Genomic DNA, 18,605 nt, shown 5'->3' with positions numbered 1-18,605 from the left:
GTGAGTGTGATACTGCCACTGCACTCTAGCCTGAGCAACAGCCTGTCTCAAAAGTAAATAAATAAGAAAATAAAATTTCACTTGATCTTAACCAAAAGGCTGAGAAGCAATTAGTAAATAAAATTTGTAACCCATAAATTACAGTTTTAAAGTTTCAGATTTCTGGCTGACATGCACACACACATTCACACACACCCATTGTAGACATCCTAATATGGCAACAATTTATAGGATTTAAAAAGAACATCCTCTACAAGAGCATTGACAGCAATAGACACATGTGCAAGGGTATCCCAACCGCTACATGTGTTCCTTACTGTGGTCACAAGTGATCATGAAGAAGAAAAATCAGTCAATATTCTTGAGAAATTGGTAACCGATAATGGATATTCTGAAGCTGCAAATGTGATTGGGGTCTATCTTTTTTTTTTGTGACAGTTGCTCTTTGTCGCCCTAGGTAGAGTATGGTGGCATCTGTCTAACTCATAGCAACCCAGAAATCTTGGACTCAAACAATCCTCTTGCCTCAGCCTCCCAAGCAGCTGTGATAATAGGCGCCTGCCACAACACCCAGCTAGTTTTTTTCTATTTTTAGTAAAGATGGGGTCTTACTCTTGCTCATGCTGTTGTCGAACTTCTGAGCTCAAGTAATCCACCCGCCTCAGTTTCCCAAAGTGTTAGGATTACAGGCGTGAGCCACCGCACCTGGCTTGGTCTATCCTTAAAAGAGTTTCTAGGAATCAACTTTCCTTCATTTTTCACCAACTCTATTTTTCTCTAGACATACAACAGTTACGCTTTTGCTTTTGAGGTCCTCAGTATCTGTAAGTTGTAACTCTTATTATTATATTATTACATTAAAGCAATAAATGATTATTCTCAATTTAGGATTTAACTGAGATAGTATTTTAAGGGAGAGAGAGAGAGGGAGGATAGAAAAATTAGAACATACCTTTTAATTGGAATATTTTTGCTGCTTCATTGCCACTGAGGTTTACTAAATATTTAAGACACCTATAATATCTTTTTGTCTGAATAAAAATATTGTTTTTAACACAGATTTTTCATTTCTTAAACATCCCCTAAGATTTTTATTTTTCTAAGAAATGCTATGTTTCTTTTCAAACTCTATTATGTTCTTACAAATAAAAATATTTTATCAACTTCTTAAATTTAAAAGAATTCATTAATTTTTCTGTACAACATTTTTGTCTTTATAAAAAAAGGACATGTTCTATTTTCCTTGCCCGTTACTGTTTTTTTACCAGATAGGAAACAAAGTACAGACAAAAATGGTTCTCAAACATCAAGACTTTGGCAATGCATGAGGCAGGTGAATTTAGACGCTTAAAACACACACCTTTGTCATCGGTTTTCCCAGGTCTCTGAGTGACACCTGGCCTTTGTCTGCTCTGTGATTCTGAAGGAGGCTGCAGAAATCTCAGGGTAGAATAAATCACTCTCTGATCACTCATCTTCAGAGTAAGAAGACAAATATATTTTGCCCTACAACCTTGTAACAGGAGGATGAATTCTGTCTGAAGAAAAGTTAAAATGCCAGTCAATTGAAACATGCTAAGATTTGCTGCTGAGAGGTGCGTGTTTTCTAACTCCTTTAGTGCCTAAAGCAAGACTGAGACTGATTTTTTAAGAAACAGAAAACCTTTCAACATTTTTTTATTAATATTAATCATAGCTGTGTACATTAATGCGATCATGGGGCACCATACACTGGTTTTATAAACAGTTTGACACATTTTCTTCACACTGGTTAACATAGCCTTCCTGGCATTTTCTTAGTTATTGCGTTAAGACATTTATATTCTACATTTACTAAGTTTCACCTGTACCCTTGTAAGATGCACCACAGGTGTAATCCCACCAATCACCCTCCCTGTACCCATCCTTCCCCTCCCTCCCCTCCCTCTCCCCCTTCCCCATATTCTTAGGCTATAACTGGGTTATAGCTTTCATATGAAAGCCATAAATTAGTTTCATAGTAAGGCTGAGTACACTGGATACTTTTTCTTCCATTCTTGAGATACTTTACTTATAAAGTCATTTATATAAAACTACATTAGAAAATACAGAAAAAAATTAAAAACCTATCAATAAATTATTTCATATACACAGCCAATTTTGCTTAAAATGTTCAATATACATATAAAAATGTTGTATGTATGTATAAAAAATATATATAATAAAAATTGGTACTTCCTCAAATCATTGAAACACTTTTAAGCTATCAATTAAAAAACCATAAATCCTATATTCTAAAAAGAATAGTTGTCTTAGTTTGAAGATGACTTATACATGTTCTGTTCCAATACACATATAAGTATTTAAAAGTGTTTGCGTTGTTTGCAAGTACATGTGAATCTACCAGACTGTTTCACAAAGTACATCCCCTATACCATCTGCAAAAGAATTATTTGAGGGTTCATTTTGCAGATTGGTTAATAATCCAGATTCCAGTTCCCTGTTCAATATGTGCTGAATAAAAATCTCTTGGATTAGAGTCCAGATACCTGTATTTTAAAGCTCAAATGATTCCGTGTACATCAGAATTTTAGAAATACTCTTCTAGCATAGGATGTTGCCAAAGAAGCCTATGTGAAAATAAAATTTGTCACTAGGTGGTCATTGGTTAGTGTCCTTAATGGATTTAATCTATTAGTGGACACATGAGTTGTTATGAAACTTCTGAGATACACAAAAATCAAGAAGCATAATGAAGCTCTCCCAGCAACCCAATAAGCCGAGCTAGGAAAGGACAATGTCTACAGTGTTTCTTAACATGAAATAATGGATCGTGACACTGTGTGTCACAAAACTTGGGGAGTGTCCCATGTACCAACATAGAAAAAAATTGCTAAGTAAGTAAATATTTAAAATTTGCCTTTTATCTTATATAAATCAGTATGAAAAGATGACATCCAGAGACAAGAAATGTAGAAAACAAATTGCACATGTAAGTATATTCTTTTCTAAATTTTTTAATTAAAAAAATGTTCGGGGCGGTGCCTGTGGCTCAGTGAGCAGGGCGCTGGCCCCATATACCGAGGGTGGTGGGTTCAAACCCAGCCCCGGCCAAACTGCAACAAAAAAATAGCCAGGCGTTGTGTGGGCACCTGTAGTCCCAGCTACTTGGGAGGCTGAGGCAGGAGAATTGCCTAAGCCCAGGAGTTGGAGGTTGCTGTGAGCCGTGTGATGCCACGGCACTCTACCGAGGGCAATAAAGTGAAACTCTGTCTCTACAAAAAAAAAAAAATGTTTGAAATTCATTTACATTTTCACAAATTTCCTAAGAGTTTTTCTATTATAGAATCAATCCTTCAAAATGGATCAGATAATCTGTAAATCTTTAGACCCAAGAAAAAGTAATTATCTCCCCAAATCTCTTTCTTATTTTGATAACACAAAGCAAAAATCATAGAATTTTGAGAAAGAAAATAACTTTATGTGAATGTTGAACAACAAATTTTACATCCTTTAGAGTTATTACAGTTCTAACTCAATCACTAGAGAATGATTTCTTATCAATCCCATTCTCATGTCAAGACATTTACAGTTAAATGCCTTTCTCCTAGAATAAATAAGCAGGACTAATAACATAATCAAGAAAAAAGATCTGAAGGAATAAAAGCAGACAATACCTGTATAGTACCGTGAAGAAATACAGATGGAAAAGATTGACCCTAAAATGAGGAAGAAGTTGGCCTTTCCAGTCCTGGATCCCTTAACGGCTGTAAAATGAAAAGCAGAAATAAATCGTCTCTGAATGATACTCCAACTCAAAATTTTCTGCCCCTCCTCTTGACCAAAGTGATAAAAGGAAATTGTATGATGAAGCCTGATGTTGACGGTAAAGGAAAAACATCATGAACTACATTTCTCCATTTCAATTCAGCAACCACTTAGTACTTTTTGCAAAATAACATTAGCCATTAGATGTTTGAGGATTGAAAAGATAAAGAAAGACAACTTTGAAGAAAACAAGACTAGTGTCTTTAGCAAAAAATACATATATATACACTTGAGAGAAACTACTAGTAAAAAGAAATAACTGAAACATCTATGCATAAATAAATATACAGAGAATATATATTATAAATATATAATAAAAATATATATATTAATATAAATAAATATATATATACATACTTGGAAGTATCATGACTAAATTCTTCAGCTCTTAGTTTAAATAATAGCCTGTTTGAAATGCTCTGTTACATTTTATTATTTGAAAAAGTCCTTTTTTCTGTGTGTCCATTACAAGTAAGTATACTTTAGAAATGATTTTAAAACATCCATAATTCTACTATAAAAGTTGCTATCATTCCATACACAGTGTTTTTACATACTGTTTTTTAATATGAAATGAACATTTTCCTCACTTTCAATAGTTATTACCACATGGATTTACCATCATTTATTTTGGCAATTCCCCTAATGTTTGTCAGTTAGCTTGCTTCCAAATTTTTGCCAGTATAAAAAGCATTTAGCCCGTACTTTTGAATATTTTCTTTGGAGAACTTTTTAAGCATGAAATTACAGGGTCAAAGGGCATAGATGGCGGGACAACGAGAGAGGTAGTGAATAGAAAGGCGTTTAACTGTTGGCTTTCACAGAGACCGCCTCCACCTGTTCCACTAAATACCAGGCTTAGTCTTCCCATACCAATCTCCAGCATTCTCCAGAAGGCCTCCCTCGTCAGTTCCTTCCTGCCTCCCACTTTTCCTCCAACTGCATGTTCTGACCTCTAAGGGCTGGTCCCGTTATGCTGCCTGGTGTTTGAGATTCATCTGTCCTACTTCAGCCTCCTGACACAATCCACAATCTCTGAATCACTACTGGGTCTGCCACCTGTCATCACATGCAGGCAGGCTGTCAGCTGAAATGTCTCACAGAGACTGATTTAACTCAATCTTGTGAGCAAAGTTCCATGAGCCTCTGGAGTCTGGATATGTTAGGAATACCTGATCCTTGCTGTTGGGCATTTTCATGTCTCTTTTTCCTCATCCTGGATTGGCTTTGTTAATCCCAATCAGAGAGTGATGGTTTTCACCCTGCTAGGTCAGTGCCAAAATAATAAAGGAAGTTAGTTCCGCTGAGAGGAGACAGAGAGTGGTGGTCAGGGGCAGGAATAGTGGATGGCAAAAAGGTGGCAGAGAGAGCTGCCATCATTTACTGGAATACCCACTGTGTATAAAACCATACTGAAGCCACCCAACAAAGGCAGGCATTTATTACCAGGAAGAAACTAATGAGAAAAGGTTCACTGACTTGCCTAAGGAACTTTACTGTTAATTCTTGACCCATGTTTAAAATCCGGCCTGACCGAAGGTGCAGAGTGTGGACAGATTATAAATTCAGCAGGGCCCGGGCTTTTAACAAAGCTCCTGCCACAAAGTGTGAGTTCTGGAAACGGGCAGATGTGGCTTGAAACATAAGTCAGCAGGTCCTGCATGTGACTTCAGGTAAGTCATTTCACTTCTCTAAATCTCAGACTCACCATAGGAAAATGGTGATACTGTGTAGATTAAACGAATGAGATAAATAAAGTGCCCAACCAGAACCTGTTATAGGCAGAGTGCGGTAGCTCATGCCTGAAATCCTAGCTCTCTGGGAGGCTGAGGAGAGTGGATCACCTGAGCTCAGGGGTTCAGGATCAGCCTGAGCAAGAGAGGAACCCTGTCTCTACTAAAAATAGAAAATGTACATAATATCCAGGTGTTGCAGTGGGCACCTGTAGTCCCAGATGCTCAAGAGGCTGAGCCAAGAGGATCATTTAAGTCCAGGGGTTTGAGATTGCTGAGAGCTAGGCAGATGCCAAGGCACTCTAGCTGGGGAATAGAATGAGTCTCTTCTCATCATGCCCCAAAAAACTTGTTATACAAACAGTAGGCTCCTATTAAATGTTAAATATTATTATTTGAAGTCTAAGATTTAAATACTTCTATATGTACAAATTTGAACAAGTCAGACTCTTCAAGCCTTGGTTTCTTCAGATGTTCAATAAGAACATCACCCCCTTCACAGAGTTGGAAGCATTAAATGAGGTTAGCACTACTGGGTTTCTTAGACTTCAAAATAAGTCCATGTTTTCTTGGTTGTTTATTTCTCCTAAAGTTCTGAAGTACCAGGACTACAACCCAGAAATCTTCAAACACAGAGGCTAGGTTCTCCATCCTACCACCGGAGTCTGAGAGGGCAGGTGTTGGAAGAATGGGCTGGGGACAGAACACAGCCAATTTAGGAGCTGGGAAACATGACAGTGTGTCACCACTGCCCTAGGAAGACTATTCTGTAGCCTCAGCTCACTGCCCATGGAGGCAGTATTGCTGATGAGGCTTTTTTTCTATTTTGATATCCTTACAGCTGCTGAGAGAGCAAGTAGTTCTCAGGGTGGAAGCTAGACAAGTGCAGGGCACACTCTTTTATACTTCTCAAGTAATTTGCCTCTTCTATCATAATACAAAGTCCTTATCTTTCTTGTTCATTAATTTAACTGCCACACAAGCTATTGATATGATGCCTACAAGTGCATCATATCTTGATGAACAAAGTGGACAAAGAGGGGCTGACTATAAAATCTCGTTTTGAAAAGAGACAGAACGAGACTACAGATTGGAAAGCCAAATTGTATAGCTGCTCACTCTAAGTTCTATTTTCTCTTTATGACCAAGCTGTGAATTTCTGGAAAAGGAAAAGTTCCTCAAAGAAGACAATCAGCACCAGAAGATAACTATAACTTCAGATGGGATTGACTAAAACTCCTAACGGCCCTTTGAACAAAGCAGAGTATTGAAGTACCACACTTTACCACACTCACTGTTAACAAAAGTTAAGTTTGAAGCGTTTTGAACGTTCTTGTCTTTCAAATTCACTTTTGTGCAAAACATACACACAAACACATACAAACATATAAATATATATAAAGCACTCATTTATTCTGGTTGCTTTGCTACAAAAGTCTTTTTTATTTGCGAAATCACACATTTTACCCATTTCTTTCTGACAATTGTGTTAGCTAGAAGCTTAGCACCCGACTTCTAATCACACATTCAAACCTCCTGGTCACACCTTCTAACCTCAATGGTTTATAATTTTACAGCAGCTACTGTTCTTCCTGCCCTACACTGAAGGAAGAATGACTGGAATCACCACTAGCACATAGACGATGGCCTGAGTCACTTTACTGGGAAGAGTAACCTCACTTGGCCAGGTGCCACCTAATGCCTATTTCTTACACCACCAAATGATAGAAAAATTTCTTGGCTCTTAAAGTAAAAATCAGAACAATCCCTAGTTTGAGATATCCTTTTTCTCTCCACAAGAAGAGCTATTCTGATGCTCTAGATTTAAAATACTCTCTATCCCAACTGGGCCTCCACCTGTCAGTCAAACTGTAACCATCCTTCCACCAATTTCTAAGTAACCAAATGAGAAGGCCACCTGAGGAAGTAAGAAGGCATGCTAACTAATGGCTAAAAAGCTATTTAGACTCTATGCCACTAAGGGGTAAGGTCTACTCACACGTTGAAAGAGAAAACAGTTAAGTACTAATCCACAGTTAGGCTTTTCGTTCTTAAATCAGTGCTTCCTCCACCTTACCACACGGTTCAGATTGAGACAACATAGATGCCAGAGCTCTCCAACTACTGTTCATCATTTGGGGAGTCTACCAAGGCAGACACTGAGCTTACCCTCGAATCATTCATTTACCTTTATTGTTCAACTTCAGTAAATTTTTTGTATTTTGTTTTCTAGCTCATTGGTAGGAATGGAATCCAATTATTAAAATAATCATGTGGATCGCAGGTTAAAACTTAACAGCACAACTTATATTCACAGGTCTCACACATTTCAAATCAAAACATCACCTAACAATAGAATATACAAAATAATCTCTTACCCTTTATATTTATATTTAAAATGTCCACTAAATAGACTCCACCTTTTATCAATGAAATATCAAACAATATGAGGGCAATAAAGACAAAAGACAACCAATTCAACAAACTCCCCAAACACCTACTATAATGGAAAAAGTTGTACTATGTTCTGGGTAAGAGACATACCATCCCATGAAAGGGGAAAGGAGAGATGAGGTTCAGAACAAGAACTGGGAAAAGAAATATGATGACGAGAGGTCTCTCTATTAAAGGAAGCAAGGGGGAACATGTAATCTGTTGACCTGAGTATAGTGAAAAATCTGCTTTCATGTAAAACTAGTGCTATGCAAAATTTAGTTTCTAAAGACATGTGTCCATCAGTAACTTACAAATGAGTAAAAGCCAATTCAAAGTGTAAGAAAATCATGGACAACAGTATCAAGGATTTTCCAAATGACCTATTCTCCAATTTTGGTTTGGTATGAGAAATCTTAATAGATACTGAGGATAGAGCAAAATAAGGAAATTAGTATTACAGGGAAGTCAGAGAATGGGCAAAAAGAGGTAATAGGTTGTTTTGTTTATTCTAAGGACTACTCCTTAATCTTGCTCAGTCTTAATTGGACCATCTTATTTAGCAAAAGCCACAGAATGAAGGTTATTTTTGAGGAAAAAACAAAAATGGTATGCTGCCTAGAGGTTCAAAGCCAGTTGTTCCTTTTCCCCTGGGGTTGATGTCTACAGTGTAAGAGGATTTTCTACTGCACATTCATCAAGTTCACCAACTTGCACAGAAATAACTGATTTCCACAGGAGACTTAAAGAGGATAGCGTAATCTTGCACAATGAAGTAGAGACCACTTAGTTGACTTTCCATAGTCAAGTGAAGACATTGGCCAGGCATTTTTGAGCAGTGAAAAGGAACATGGCAAACAGGTTATCAAGCCAGCTCTAAAGTTACACTGTCTAAAGGGCGGCCACTACACACAGGTGATTATCTGAATTTAATCAAAATTAAATACCACTACAAAAAAAAGTAATCTATTGGTAACAATTCCCCAGTTAAGTGAAAAGTCAAAATGAAAAGATAAGTATATAAGAATCTAGATCGATATACGGGTGTTCATTTTCAGTTCTGTTTTAGATTTTCTTTGTAATGTTAGAAAATAATTGTTTAAATAGCAGTATAAATTAAATTACACTAAGCACATTTTGAGTAATCAGTAGCCACCCACAGCTAGTGACTACTCTATTGGGCTGCACAGATACAGAACATTTCCATTATTGCAAGTTATTGGACAGTGCTGCTCTAAAGCCGAACTGCTCACGAGTCCTGGCAAGCCTTCAGTCAGTACTAACATCCCTGGGGTGAGTGGATTATAACCACCAGGACAACACAACTTTTAAAAAATGGGGTTACAGATGGAGAAGCAGCAAAACCAGGGACATAGTTACTAAGTAATGAAAGATGCAATCTATCATAGTTGAAGGGAACTAAGAAAACATTGGTGAGATCTGTGTTCATTAAAAATTACAATATATCTGCATTCACACACACATAGGTATATGTTTACATTTCTAAACAATTTGTGAAGTTGAGAACTCATTTAGTTCCCACATACATATAAAATATATATATTGTGAATGTACCTAACTTTACTCTTACAGTACTTTAAGAAATCACTGCTTATACCAAAAATATTTGAACATAAATATTCCCTGAGTTCATGATAACTGTAAGAAAAACAGAACCTTCTATAAACAATTTCTGCAAGCATCAAAAAATGAAATCCAATTATGTGTGAAAGAAATAAGGGAAAATCTGGAATTGTCTTTACTGGATGGGAATCTGCCTACATATTTCTACCTAAAACATCTTCTGCCAAACTAGAACAATTTCTTAAGAGACATAGGCTTCCAGAAGCAAAACAAAATAAAACAAACACCATTCTCCATCTAGGCTTTGATATGTTTTATTAGAATAACTTTTCAACAAAAGGTGGCTTTTATTTACAGAATTGAATGTGTGTGGGGACTGTCCAACCCACTTGGACCCAAGGAAAGATGATCATTAAGCTTGTCTATGTATTTTCCTATTTCAGTTTATATACAAAAAAATTTATTTGCTTCACATTCGTAAAATTCCCAGTATTGTATATGACAAAATAACCCCCCCCTTACCCATCCCTTAATCAAATATACAAACAGCTTCAGAAACATAAAATTTAAATTGGTTTAATTTTGAAGTGTAATCCAATGAGACTGAAAACTAAACATTTTAGGTCTTGTACCAAGTAGTAAAATACTCGAAGGCCTTCAGGATCCCTAAAATTTAAAAAGGTAAAAGTTACTTTTTTGTGCCTAGAATGAAACAATTTTATAAATTACTAAAATAAAATCAAAAGTTTATAACAATTATGTTAATGGAATTTAGAAGGAAGAATGTTGCTGGCAAATGAATAAACTGATTAACACCTTTAACTTTTCTGTAGCAAAAAAATATATAGTTTCTTCATCAATATTCATTCAATGTTTAAAGTCTTTATCTTCACCCTGTTTTTTTGTTTTGTTTTGTTTTTTTGAGACAGAGTCTCGCCTTATTGCCCTCAGTAGACTGCCCTAGCATCATAGCTCACAGCAACCTCAAACTCTTGGGCTCAAACGATTCCCTTACCTCAGCCTCCCAAGTAGCTGGGACTACAGGTGCCTGCTACAACGCCCGGCTATTTTTTAGAGGGGGGGTATTGCTCTTGCTCAGGTTGGTCTCAAACCCGTGAGCTTTGGCAATCCACCTACCTTGGCTTCCCAGAGTGCTAGGATTACAGACGTGAGCCACCATGCCCAGATACTCTGACCTTTTCTATATCATTTTTTCCACAGCATTAAAAAAAATAAATAAATAAATACTTTCAGTTAATTTAATAATTCCTTCCTTGTTGGATATTTGAATTATTTCCTATTATATTGCTTCAATGAGCATCTTCATGCATAATAAAGTTTTTCTTTATTATAATAATAATAAGAGTATTTCCGTAGAACAGATGTTCAGAAACAAAATTATTATATCAAAGATGAATAAAATGTTAACAGTTTTTGATGTATATTACCAATTTGCTTTCCAGAAAACACTACCAATTTATAATCCCAGTAGGGAATGAATGACACAACCTCATCAACTATAGGAAAATAAATTTGACAATTTAAAAGCAGCTAGTTTGTGTTTCTGAACACAACCTTTTGTATCCAATAGTTGTATGTTTGTATAAAGAATCTATTATGTGTCAGACACCATGCTAACTCTGGAGATACAGCAAGGTTCTCAGGAAGCTTATATTTCAGACCAATAAAGCAGAAAAATAAATTATAATTTAAAGTGATAGTGAAAAGTGAAGAGTATTATGGGGACATTTTGAGAGGAGGGGTGAGAAGAAATGTCCTGGATCAGATCAAAACAATGGGATATGCTATAATGGCCCAGAAACACAGAAATTGGGGAAACATAGGTAGGTAAAAGAATTTTTAAGCTATATATTGAATGTATTCAATTTTTTTCAAGTATTGAACCCAAGGAGGAAAGAATATGATATGAGGCTAATGAGGCTGATAGAACCAATTAAGGATTTATTTTTTTTTAATTTTCTGACACTATACCCAGATTTTTACACAAAATAGCTAATAAAATTTGAGCATTATATATAGCCGTTAGAGTAAGATATTCTTTGACAATTGGTTAAGTTCTCTGAGAGACAAGATAACAAGTACTTAACAACATAAAAATCAAAGTTTCATCCACATAATAAACCAATAGGATGTCACTGAAATAATGTGGGCTAGCAAACTTTAAATTTTAAAATGTGCCTCTCTAGTAATGTCAACTTAGCCAAAATGCTCTAACATACTTACTTTGACTGATTTACATCAATAAGAGAACCTATTTTTGATGTAGTAAAAGAAATGTGCTCATCTCCAATAACAATTTCCAGCTCCTAAAAAAAATAGCAAAGAAGTAGTTAACATAAATATCTATCCCAGAAATATCTATATTCTGCTTCCATGGGTCCCAATTTTAGTTGATTGGGTGAGGGGTTAGAAACTTAAATCTTTTAGACTTAAACTATACCCTTAAAATAAAAACTTTATCAATTGCTTATCACGCACACCCAATTTTAGTACCAAGGATTGCTTTCCTGTGACAACACGGAGAAGACATTATAAAAGAAAATGACACAGAAATGTTTCTTATCATGTCAGTAAAAACTAAGGACATGTCTTTGGGGCCCATGGAAAAAATAATGACATGGGTATAAACCTATTTTTAATATAATACGAACATATTTTCCGTTTCTACAAGATTGTAAAAATAAAATACATAATAATAACAGCCATCGCTTTAGCACCTACTATGTGTCAGGTCTTACTTCGAGACTTTATAAACATTCTCTGTAATCCCTAAAATAACCTTGTAAGGCAGGTTTTATTAGCCTATTTTACAAATGTGTAATTCAAAATTCATAAAGCAGAGGAAGACACCTGCTGATATTTATCACCACTAATCAGTGATGGTACTGACAGCTGATTTTAGGACTATCAGACTTAGAGGCTAATACTCCACAAAAGAATTAAAATTAAGAATTAGTAAAACAAACACAACATAATTTTGGATGCTCCCAGCATGCCATAATTACGGTACAGTTTTCTCTATATTGTTTATCTGCAAACATAAAATTAGTAATTAAGAGGCTATGTTTGCAATGTGTTTTCAAGTTAAATTAATAAACACGCCATTAAAGATAATCCTAGCTATATAGGAAATCAAAAGACCTAATTATGCAGTTTATGGAACACTACAAATAGACAATTAACCAAGATTCTGTAACAATCACAAAATCTTTGACTTAGTGATCCAACAGGCAATTTTGGGGGCATGCCTACTCTTCCCCACTAACCAAAATCTATGAACACATCAAGTGAGTAGATGAAATACTAGGCTCTCTCTGAGTGTAAAGGATATAAAAGGCTAGCTGCTATTATTATTTGGTACATAAGTATGAATGCATAAAACAAACCTAGGTCTAAATTTACTTTTTAAAAGTGATACAATGTATAAAATAAATACTGTTAACTATTACCTTTGCTTTCCTAAATAATGTTTCTTTAAATAGAAGAGTTAAGTTACTGCTACACAGTGTCAGCATGTTAGATTTCTCCACATTTTCTTGTAAAAGTATAATCCGCAGGAATATACAACAGTGAAATTAAGTATTTCTTCCTTCCAGGGGTCATATCTCATTTCTCCAAGAGTTGAAAAGACCCAATTCAGAAACCAAACTTTCTTTCTACAGAGTGAAATTAGGCCTTTACAGCTCTTCAGAAGCCTTTTGAGAAACATCAATTGTTCTGAAGAAAATATGAGAGGCAAACGCAAGCGTCAGTTTGAACAAAGAAACCACCAACCAAGTGTCTCTCTGGGACAAAAGGATGCAGATAAGAATTTTGAAGGTTATAATTTGGATAAAGTGAATTTCATAGAGTCAATGAGAATCTGAAGTCTCGAATTTAATAAACATTTGTACTAATCCCCAATAAAAATGACTAATGTACTATAGAAAATATTCATAATAGCATGAGAATATCCTAAATTTGGCTGGGATCTACAGAGAAGATTGTTCAGAAAGATATCTAAATTTAGAGCCAAGTGTTAGCTCCTTTACTAGTAAGAGTTAGCACAAAAAATGAAGCTAAGTGCCTACTAAGTAGAAAACCAAAGAATCAATGGGAATTCATTCTAAATAAATGAAGGGAAACATAATTAATATTATCAATTTTTAATGTAAATGCATTTAAAGAATCACTAAATACAAACCTGTCGGCCAACCCTGTCAGGGGGAGGCCACAAAGCATCATCTTCTTTTGTAATTTCACTGTCATCAATAATTCTCTTCAATTCTTCCATTACACTCTTGTGTACGTAAGCCTGAAAATGAATTATAATAAAATTTCATAATACATGCTTATGTCATCCTACAATGCAAAAGGAAATAAAACAGTTATAAACCTCAAATATTCATAGAATATCACAGGAAAATTTAATTCTGATTCCAAAAGTATAGAATAACAGAATCAATCATCTTTCTTATTTTTCATCTCTTGCTCTTTCCTTTAGTACACATTTTTCCTCTCTTCTCATCCCTAGCCCTCCCCCCCTTTAAAACCCTGTATCCTGCCTTTGTAACATGGAGATTCAAGTATCTCCAAGTGGTTATTGGTGACAACACAAGATTTATAAGGTAAACAGCCACAACTGCAAGTACATATCACAGTTAGTGCTCTAAATTTTCTTCTCCCTATCTTTTGCGCATTTCATTTAAAAATTATACTATGCTGATTATCAATTAGGTTTAAAAAGTGAATAGGTTAGAAAGACAATAGTAAATTAAAAATGAACTAAATGAATATTGAAATGTGAGACTACAATTTAACACATTCACATTGCTACTTTTGTTGTAAACAGATGCTATAATTATATCTAATTTAAATGAAAACACTTTTCAATCTATAAATTGGCTTCTTCTTTATATTATAGCCTTAGATGTACTTTTATACATTTAACAGACTCAAGGAAAATGGGCTAAAATGTAAAAAATTACACATTCAGAAAGGACTTACCTCTTTTCTGATCATCACATCATTTTTGTAATTACTGTTGTTGGCGTATCTAAGCTTTCCTGTAGAGAATGGAAAAAAATTCAATCTGTAACACAAAAAACTACTAAAATAAATAAATGTCATTGTAAGCGATTTTTAATGTAAAAGCCCATTATGCACTACTTTCATTAGTATTTCCTCCTCCCTAGTACCAATGCTACACACAATAGACACACAATTTGCCATTTGATGGCAAATTGGCAGAAGTTGAAACCAGTCAAATTTTTAAATATTCCATTCTTTCAATATATAATAGGTCATCTTAAGGCCTATTTTTACGTAAGCTGTGCCATGAACTATAAAGGAGATCTGAGAAAAAAAATAAAATGCATTTTCAAGTTTTTTATATCCCTCTATTGGTGCTAAGTGCCTTATCCAGAGTGTTTAATGTAATCTGTAAAACAACCCTATAAAAGCAGGTTTTATTCTCTCACTTATTTAACAAAGTTAAATGAGTTGCCCAGGATTACATAAGATTCAGATCTAGATCAATTTTATTCCAATACTCATGCTTTCTCCATTATGCCAAAATGTTCTCTTTTAAAATTGTTTTTCTTCAAATTAATATATGATGTATGTATATAATTATGGTAATGTTAATTTTATAGTTATGACTAGGAAGCATACAAAGCAAACTCTGTGCTACTTCTGGATGAAACTTGACCAGTTTGTTGGCTGATTTATATTTAATTTTAGTCCATCATGACTACTGTAATGCCTGATGCACAATTCCCTTTATGGCTGGTCAGTAGCCCAGATAAAGCTACAATGTGACAGGTTATACTAACGGGGTGGCATCCCTTAGAAATCAGCCTTTTCAACTCCCTATACCAATAGAAGTATACAGAATGGTGTGGTGGCAGATAAAGGGCTAAGAACCACTGTTTTAGCATAAAATTCCCCTGATAATATTATATTTGGGTAAATATATTGGCTAAAAGTGACAAGGACAAGTTGCATGATGTTCACAGGTAAGAGGACTGAAAACAATGCCACATAAAAGCACAGATGAATTCAATTAAATATGGCTCCTTTCATGTTCGGGCTAAATTCAAAAGAGACACAGGGAGTAAGAATGAATAAGATGATTAAGGTCTCTAAATAATTGCAGGGCTCTAGTTCTCTTGAATTTTGAGTGAAATGCTTGGTACCCTTTCCCTTTCCTATAATGATCTTCTAATTTTGCATTCATGTTCTTACAGAACTTTGTCCAAAGCATGCATATAGCACTTAATATGCATACTTGCTTTATGGTTACCTATGCATCTCTGTCTCCCACCAAGACATAACTCCTTAAGGAAAATTAAAATTTCACTCATTCCTATACTCTCAATTTCTGTATTTCATGTTGCCCGGCACATAATATGCATTAAAAAAAAAAACCATCCAATTGAACTTCCTCGTTGTTCAGTGTACAGTAACACTTTCTAAAGAAAATCAGAGCTGTCAAAGGAGAACTGTCACACACTACATAGGTAGCAGTTTCACCTAGCCCTCTGCTTATTCTGCTTTCACAACTTTTTTCCCTCAGATCAACAAAATACCTACTCTCATTTCAAGATTCATCTTAAGAGTCTCATGCTCTATGAAGCTTTTCCTGACTCCCTCTGGTGGAATTAGTCTCTTCACCTTTTCTCTGTACTTTTAGTGCATCCTACAGTGATCTATTGTATTTAAGGATCTAAAGCATATCATTAAGACCCATTTGTTTATACGTTCGGCTCCTCCTACTGAAAGCAGCCTTAACACACACAACCTGAATGGATAAAATGAATGAATGGGTAGGCTGAAAGTTACTGGTCACCGAAAGATTTTAAGTACCCATTGGACCACCGTTTGGTGGGGATGTTTTTAAATGTTCGGACATTTAAATTTAGGGTGATAACCTACCAACCTTTAAAGTCCCTTGCGGCGCGCTGATCCTAGGGTTCTGATTACTGTAGGTTCAATTTTTCACCATGTGACGGGATTGATTTTTCTAAATTAATTTATAGCAATTAATCCTCGATTATTCACAAAACCAACGTAAGCCTCTTATCTACACACTTCGGCTGTAGCGGGGCCTCCGCCCACACCGTACACTCCCAAGCCCACCGAGGCTGCTCCCCTCACCCGCCTCCCCTCCTCCGCGACCTCTCGCTCTCGCACTGCGCGCCAGAGTCCCCTGTTCCGCTCACCGTCCGGCCGAAACTCGAATTCTAGAAACTCGTGTCCAAACTTGCCCTTGTGCCCTACATAGTAGCGCAGGTAGAAATCGCTAGCCATAGACATTTTTGTCTCGGGAAGCCCGCCTAAATCCCGGCCAACGTGCCGCCCGGCGCCCGACAGTGGCGTCACGCGCAGCATAACTGCGTCACTGAGGGCGCGGCCTCTCCGCTTCCCGGTCTCCCCGAGTAAGGCGTGGAAGCGGTGGCTTGCGGTGAGGCCCGGCAGCCCTGGAGGGAGGGTCGCAGGGGAGTGACCTTCACATTATATTCAAAATTAAGTAGATTACATTATTTTTAGCAAGGAATATAAGTGTGATAGCATTTTTGTGGATGTAGTAGTAGATTTGCAAGTCGCTTTTACTCTTCGGGTTTCCAGTTTTCTCGCAGCATCCGAGGTGGGTGTGGCTTTATTCCCCTTTAGCTGGTGACGTAGGTAAAAATAAAGGCCAGAACCAGAACGGCTGACGTGGAACATAACCTGTTTCTTCTTGAGCTCACAGGGGGCTTTCTCCTTACATAGTGATATAAGTTCTCGGGCAGCTAGAAGCCTGTAATAATACGGACAAATTAAAGGGAATCCATCAGATGAGTGCTCTGAAGTTTTTAAAAGCACACGAACTGAAAAGCTGTAACAGTCATGGTATTTAAATGTTCCTTTAGCAGGGCAGTGCCTGTGGCTCAGTGGGTAGGACGCCGGCCCCGTACACCAAGGGGTTCAAACCCAGCCCCGGCCAAACTGCCACAAAAAGTCGGGCGTTGTGGCGGGCGCCTGTAGTCCCAGCCACCTGGGAGGCTGAGGCAAGAGAATTGCCTAAGCCCAAGAACTGGAGGTTGCTGTGAGCTGTGATGTCACATGGCTCTACCAAGGGTGACAAAGAGACTGTCTCTAAAAAAAAAAAAAAAAAGTTTCTTTAGCAGCAGAACGTCTGAGGTGCTTTATCCTGTACTGCTTACTAACCTGTTAAGTGGGGCAGTTTGACTTCAGATCAAATGATGGGTTAGCCCATGTTTCTCACCTGATAGAATTAAATTGGGAAAGTGAAAGAATGGTGCACTGTGGGATGATTTAGAAGGACAGGGAATGACAGAGTGAGCTTTTACGTGGTCAGCTTGTCAAATATTATCTATCACCCTTTTGTTACCAACACATAGAGTAATCCTGTTTGTTGGATGACAATTTTAAGTGAGATTTAGTATAAAGTGGTAGTCAGAAGATGTGGGATTCAGTACCAAAACTATCTTTTCTAACACTGGTCAAGCCACTATCTTTAAGCCTGTTTATTCATCAACTAAATGGATATAGAGCAATCAGCTTTGTAAAGTTTACAGAATTTTTGAGAGGATCAAATGAAGTAACATATGCAAAATAAGCTTTAAAATATATTAAACGTCTTAAGTTAAACAAGTGTTGCCTATGTGGGAGAAACAGTTGGACACTAGTAATAAAAAGATAGAACCACTTGCACTTGTAATCTAGAAAAGAAAGCAACATGTAAGGCAAATAGCACAAGGATCAGTTGCTATAATATGTGTAAAACGTGCTGTACAACAGAAGCAAGTCATCCTATTGTAAGCATTTGTAGAGTAAGAACATTTGTAAAAGGGAGTATATGGGAGAAAGTATGTGAAAAGAGGTGTTATTTGAACTGGACCCTTGATGGGTAAGTTCTGTATATGTTCAGTGGAATGTAAAAGCATTCCAGACAGACAAGGGCCAAAGCAAAAAGAGTGGTATGAAAATAACATACTTGGGGAAGACCAAAAAATTGGGCATAGCTAGAACATAAGGTTCATG

At 36.4% G+C, this 18,605-nt stretch overlaps 2 protein-coding genes across 6 annotated transcripts in view; both read right to left on the bottom strand.

The window, feature by feature from the left end:
• Nucleotides 1-3,719, bottom strand: part of LOC128561803 (killer cell lectin-like receptor 2) — a 65,501-nt gene extending 61,782 nt beyond the window's left edge. For 3 of the 4 annotated variants that reach the window (XR_008373343.1, XM_053556399.1, XM_053556401.1), the window contains exons 1-2: nt 3,657-3,718; nt 1,361-1,538 (exon numbers count right to left, since the gene is read on the bottom strand). Coding sequence is in view for 3 of the 4 variants with exons in the window: in XM_053556399.1 (XP_053412374.1) it covers nt 1,361-1,475 (115 nt within the window). In the remaining variant the exon portion in view is untranslated. Of the gene's footprint in view, nt 1-1,360; nt 1,539-3,656 lie in introns of all 4 variants that reach the window. The other variant, XM_053556400.1, reaches the window with a different exon arrangement.
• Nucleotides 3,720-9,862: 6,143 nt separating this feature from the next.
• Nucleotides 9,863-16,938, bottom strand: MAGOHB (mago homolog B, exon junction complex subunit). Of its 2 annotated transcripts, none has more exons than XM_053555927.1 (5): nt 16,781-16,938; nt 14,565-14,623; nt 13,762-13,872; nt 11,802-11,884; nt 9,863-10,223 (listed from the first exon to the last, which is right to left on the bottom strand). In XM_053555927.1, exons 1-5 carry the CDS (start codon nt 16,872-16,874, stop codon nt 10,124-10,126), a joined length of 447 nt encoding a protein of 148 aa, XP_053411902.1. In that variant the 5' UTR covers nt 16,875-16,938; the 3' UTR covers nt 9,863-10,123. The 2 variants fall into 2 exon arrangements, with proteins under 2 accessions (XP_053411902.1, XP_053411903.1); XM_053555928.1 differs by lacking the exon at nt 16,781-16,938 and adding an exon at nt 16,498-16,515.
• Nucleotides 16,939-18,605: the final 1,667 nt, after the last annotated feature.

The sequence above is a fragment of the Nycticebus coucang genome, chromosome 12, assembly GCF_027406575.1.
Source record: "Nycticebus coucang isolate mNycCou1 chromosome 12, mNycCou1.pri, whole genome shotgun sequence".
Classification (NCBI taxonomy): domain Eukaryota; kingdom Metazoa; phylum Chordata; class Mammalia; order Primates; family Lorisidae; genus Nycticebus; species Nycticebus coucang.
Note: the sequence above shows the minus strand (reverse complement) of the source record. Positions and strands in the feature narration are given on the sequence as shown.

What these genes read in the sequence shown, in the direction of transcription:
- MAGOHB (XM_053555927.1), bottom strand. Translation starts at nt 16,874, where the DNA reads ATGTCTATGGCTAGCGATTTCTACCTGCGCTACTATGTAGGGCACAAG. An exon ending in ATGTGATGATCAGAAAAGAG is followed by an intron (nt 13,873 to 14,564) that starts GTAAGTCCTTTC and finishes ATTCATTTTCAG; the next exon opens with GCTTACGTACACAAGAGTGT. An exon ending in CTGACAGGGTTGGCCGACAG is followed by an intron (nt 11,885 to 13,761) that starts GTTTGTATTTAG and finishes TATTTTTTTTAG; the next exon opens with GAGCTGGAAATTGTTATTGG.